The 5,398-nt window shown below is 41.1% G+C and overlaps 1 protein-coding gene across 1 annotated transcript in view; it reads left to right on the top strand.

The window, feature by feature from the left end:
* The window catches only part of sez6l (seizure related 6 homolog (mouse)-like), a gene marked incomplete at its 5' end in the record, with an annotated part of 29,217 nt that extends 26,729 nt beyond the window's left edge, over positions 1-2,488 (top strand). Inside the window, 4 exons of the mRNA XM_080018359.1 lie at positions 189-224; positions 853-967; positions 2,213-2,318; positions 2,428-2,488. Of these exons, the coding sequence (XP_079874485.1) occupies positions 189-224; positions 853-967; positions 2,213-2,318; positions 2,428-2,457 (287 nt within the window). The 3' untranslated portion in view covers positions 2,458-2,488. The remainder of the gene's footprint in view (positions 1-188; positions 225-852; positions 968-2,212; positions 2,319-2,427) is intronic.
* Between the last annotated feature and the right edge of the window lie 2,910 nt (positions 2,489-5,398).

Genomic DNA, 5,398 nt, shown 5'->3' with positions numbered 1-5,398 from the left:
AAAAAGTGCCAGAAAGTTAGAGAGATGTCTTCTGGGGTGGAATTCAATGCTCCCCGTTAACGTGCGCATGTCAACAACGTGATCCAATCTGAGAAACATATTTGCCCCACGCCTTCTTTCGAATGACCACCCTATGCATGCAAGGTTGGATTTTCATGTGCACTGACTGACGGAATGATGTCTTGCAGCCAACCATGAGTGCTTTGGCAACCATGCTTTGGAAGGTGAGTCCGTAAATCTCTGGGTATGTTTGTATGTGTGGGGTTTATTATTATTGCAGTTTTTTCTGCTCTGGGAATGCCATAAAAAAAAATATTTAAAAAAATTAATAAAAAATCCTCTTTTACCCTGTTTTTCCTGCATCAGCACCCATCTGCCTGTTTGTTTGTCTTGATATACAGTGTTTCACTTTGTATTCATTGTTTAAGGGAAGTGCCCCATACTTCGCCTACTTATCTTTATGTGGTATTCAATTTTTGAGTGGTATTCCTAAGTTACTATGTTACAAATAAGAAATTCGTTTTTATTAGTCTTTATTAATCTTTTTTATTTATGTGTATATTTTTTATATATATGCATATTCAGCTTTTTCTGTTCTGTATTTTTGCCTATTTTGTGCATATTTGGCTCTTTTAGTTGTATTTGTATTATTATTGAAATTAATCTAATTTATTAAAAAAAATTCTGGCTGTTTCTTTTTACGCTTTTCGTCTGAAGAGAAACGCACAAATCATGACCGAGACCGTGAATTCCTTATTTTTTTAAATGTACATGTAACTCATTCTTTTTCTGATTCTGATCCCGGTTCTGCTTACTGCACCAATGAATGTGATTATACAACTGTGCCATCAGTTGCAGAAGCCCCAGCGGGCTCGCGTTTCGATGGAGGGAACATAGCGCTGGCCATATTTCTCCTGGTTCTCCTGCTCTCGGTGCTGCTGGGAGGGGCTTACGTCTACGTCACACGGTGAGCCCCGCTTTTCCCGGCTTTTCCTACTTAGTTACTCACTAGCAAGCATCCCCTCTATGTCTTCGTACCTGAACACAATGGGCCTCGTTCGCGAAATTTGGGCGTAGAAATGTTCTTACTTTGTGCACAAAAAAGAGCAGGATACGCAAAATCACCCCCGTGCGTTTTGGTCACGCGACCAAAACTGTTCATTAGCATAAGTCACGCCCCCATTTCTCCATATAAGGAACTTCCTATTTCCTGCTCAGGAGTAAACAAAAAAGAGGAGGACCCGAGTTGTATCCAGAGCACTGATTGGTGGAGTAACGTAGCCAGTGTCCCACCAGGTTTGCACTTTGGTTCAATTTTAAAAAAAAGAAGTGGATCAATATATTTTCTATTTATGAACTGAACGGAGGCCGTTAGGTGCTTGTAGACATGAAAACAATGGAGGACTTGGACGTAGTGGTCTCCGGTGGGCGTGGTTAGTCTGGTGACTAAGTTGCGGCTCCAGGTTATTACTTTTATAAAAACAGAATGAAAATAGGAATAACTAATAATAAAAAAAATGGCTTCTCTTGCCAGGGGAAACCGGGTAATTGATCACTTCCAGTAACCAGATCATTGATCATCTCACAAAACAGATTCTGGCGCATCCGACAATATCCATAAAGCTTAATATGCCATTGTCACATCTTCTTTGAGAACAGTATCCTGCGTGTGTAAAGTTAACCAACTGCACATACAACTGAGTTAATTTAAGGATCCTGGAATTTGAACAGATATATAAAAACTGATATAGAATATATATATTTTTATACTGTATCTCATAGTGTGTAATATGGTAGAATATTGAATATTTACTCATATTTACTAATGGTGGCTCTAATATAATAATACAATTTTGTTAAAGTTCAGCAATATCATTTTCAAGGATTTGTGCCTTTGTGAATTGTGTGTACGACTGGTCCGAGGCAGTTCTAAGTTTGTTCCTACATTAAGAATAAATTCAAGTAAGAAAATATTTGTGGATCCAAATTTATTAATCAAGCACAGATCTGTGCGGTGCACTGTTTGTGGATGAGGCCTATTGTCATGACTCACTATTCCAAGGAACTATTGTGTATTTTGATCCATAACAGTGTCCTTGGAAGACAATAAAAACAATGCTGTAAGCCCTTGTCGTACAGGAATATCGCCTTGAAATGAGTGAGTAGTAGATTCCTCGTGAGTGTTTCTTCCTTTCTTTGTCTCGTTCGCCAGGTGCCGATACCACTCCAACCTGAGGTTGCCCCTCATCTACCCTCACCCGTACAGACACATCACTGTGGAAGCGGAGTTTGACAACCCGCTCTACGAGACCGTAGGAGTAAGTGTCAAGGGCAGCGGCAGCGTTCAGCTCCTGGAGCACCGTTCCTGTCCTCCTGTCCTGTGTCGCTCACCTCTCTTTTCCGCTCTTCTTCATTCATTCCCAGCAGGACACTCGTGAATATGAGGTGTCGATATGAGACGGCGAGACAGGCGCCAACATCAACCGAGTTCAAGACCGACCCTCCCCGACCTTACCCATCCTTACTCTTCATCGTCTCCCCAACCGCTCTCCTCCTCCTCCTCCTCTCTGGATGGAGGTCGTGTAAATACAATAGATGATGTCTTAGCCCCCGCAGCGATCCCCGGTCCTCTCATCCCTTCTACTCGAGAGATACAGAGACCACGTCAAGGAGGAAGGGAGTGCGTTCCCCGCCGAGAGGGTTGGTGGATAGGGGTGGCAAAATAAAACAAAAAGAAGATCAAGAGAAGAGGGTGGATGGACAGCCGATGCAGTTGACGCAATGTTCTTGTCTTTGTTCACTGCGGCGGCCATTTTGGAGCATTGCTAAAGGGGATTTGTAGATACGTGGCGTACGCCTGCTCTGCTATGCCACAGCACAAAGGAGGGAGGTTGTGAGAGAAAACGCTTAGAGACGAGGAAAACGTGAGACGTGCAGAATTATCGTTATCGGGTTGGCGGTTTCATTTGATTTAAAACACTCGTCCCCCAACTTCTCACCATGTCACATCACAAAATAATAATAATGTTCATAATAAAGAGTAAATAGGGGTGACAAAGTTTTTATTAATTTCTTCTCCTCGTCGGTTAAACAAAGGATGTCAGCTATCTCCTTCGTGCCCTCTCCTCTGTCTCTATCTGCGGTAAGTTTCAAGGCTTTCCACTCCGATGGGTTCAGCGCTGGTCTTAGCTTTAGTTCAGGTAGGGTGGTAGGATTCATTACTTTGGGCGACTGCACTACTGTTTCTCTTCTTTCTTAGATACTTAGACTGACCATTGACAAATGCTGACCCGATCGCATATTCCGAGTCTGTTGGAGACGAAAGACAAGCATCGATTTGTTCTAACGGAGGTCCTAACTCAATTCAAATGGTGTTCATAGTCACTGACCTCCCTGTGTGAGCTCAATCAGTTCATCAGATGACGTATTTATTTTGATGTATATGTGGTGTTTTATGCAAATCGGAAAATAAAATGTACATTTTCATGAAATGAGGAGAAGAAAACAGATTTCCCTACATAAATGCTAAAACTTCAATAAAAAGCATATAAAATGGTCGTGATGTCATTAACATTATTCTTTGATCGTCTGAGAGACATGGAAAGAATTTTTGAAGTTAGCTGTCCGGATGAAGGTCAGGGTTCTCATGTAATTTCTCATGTTCAAAATTGCTCTCCTCATTGTACTAGAGCATATTATTTAATACTTAATGAGAAAACGTTATTTTCTATTGTCTTGTATATTATATTATATTACTCTGGGTTGGAAATAGTTCGGAAATGTTCTGCAGATACAAGTAAAGTCAAATGTATTAGTATCGTCCTTTATCACAATTACAGATTAGAGAGGAAACATATCTCCTAAGGATAAAAATAAAAAGAAACCCTGAAAGAGGACTCAAAAGGGGGATCCCAATTTAAGGTGTGCAATAAGTCTGCAAATAGATCAATAGACAACAAAAAAAAACAAATAAAGATGATGCGGAGCTTGCGGAGCTAGTTCTGTCAGACAACTTGACGACGCCACATGCTTCCACGCCCATAACGGACCAGCCTATTTACAGTAGGCAGCCAATCCCTCCTGCTGTACCTGCTTTTCTGCATGCTTTCCTGCGCTCCCCCACCTCTACTCTTCTAACCGAGCTCCTCACGCCAATATTTCTAGCTCGCTCAGTACAACTATGTTTGCTGTGAACCTTTCCAGGAGTGATGAGCAGTAGAACCCAGATGCTAAACTCAAACGATGGAAGATCATTTTAAAGTAAACGTATAGTTGTATATCGAAACTACTATTATGCATAAGACGTAGTATATAGTATATAGTAGGTCCTGGGATGTCAATGTCAGGCTGTGGGAGTCAGACAGGTCTGGCTCCTCAACTCGGACACAATAGAGGACAGTTCCTGACAGAGCTAGTACCGGTAATTGCCTCAGGACGGTAACTTTAGATGTTCATGGAAGGCTGCCCCTACGTCCTACAACTCAGAGCTCACTGCCAAGACAGGAGGGCTGAGATGGATCTGATTTATAACAAAGGTATGACTTCCGCCGAACACGGCAGGAAGGGCCATTCCAGAAAAGCGCTAAGGCTCCGGCAGATCACAGGGGCCAGGAATGGGTCTTGACATATAAGACCAGAACTGATATGGCGTCCTTTGTTTTAAGCCAACTTGAAACACTATGGCATATGTGTTTGGTTTAGCATCAGGATCGGAATCAGAATCAGAATCCAAGTATCCAAGAATTGTCTGTACTGACGATAAGCGTGAAAAAGCTTAACAGAAATAGCCAAAAATATACAGAATATACAAAGCCCAATCATATGCAGAGGACAAATTATAGGTGTAAGTAATTCCCACATTATTACAATCAGGTGAAGCTAGGATACGATAGTATTTTTATAATATTGTGGTCTGTCGCTTCAACCCTTGTCTGTAAAAGCGATTCACTCTGCCAGGACCAGAAGGGGAAGATTTTTTGGTCTGCCATCCTCTGCTGAGCCCTGTCTGCACCAGGGTCCAAGGCGCCACCACCACCTGTCACCACATGACATCCTGTAACATGCTTGCTCATGTAAAACCATGCACACACATGCACCCACAGATAAAAATAACACACAGAAGAATGATGCTTACTGTAACTCCAAAAATGTTGGAATATTATGTTGTGTCCAGAATCCATCATATTATTATATAATAATATGATGGATTCTTATTAGTGATCAGTAATTTAATGCTACGTGTTGTTGTTTTTTTAAAGGAAATATGAAAAACTTAAGGTTTAGGCATAGCTCTATGGCTGGAGGACACAAACTAATTGAATGTGGTTACTGTTATTAATAACCATAATAATAATTATATTATTATTATTACTATTATTATTATGAATACTACTACTAC

This window comes from Zeus faber (assembly GCF_960531495.2).
Source record: "Zeus faber genome assembly, chromosome: 17".
Taxonomy (NCBI): domain Eukaryota; kingdom Metazoa; phylum Chordata; class Actinopteri; order Zeiformes; family Zeidae; genus Zeus; species Zeus faber.
Note: the sequence above shows the minus strand (reverse complement) of the source record. Positions and strands in the feature narration are given on the sequence as shown.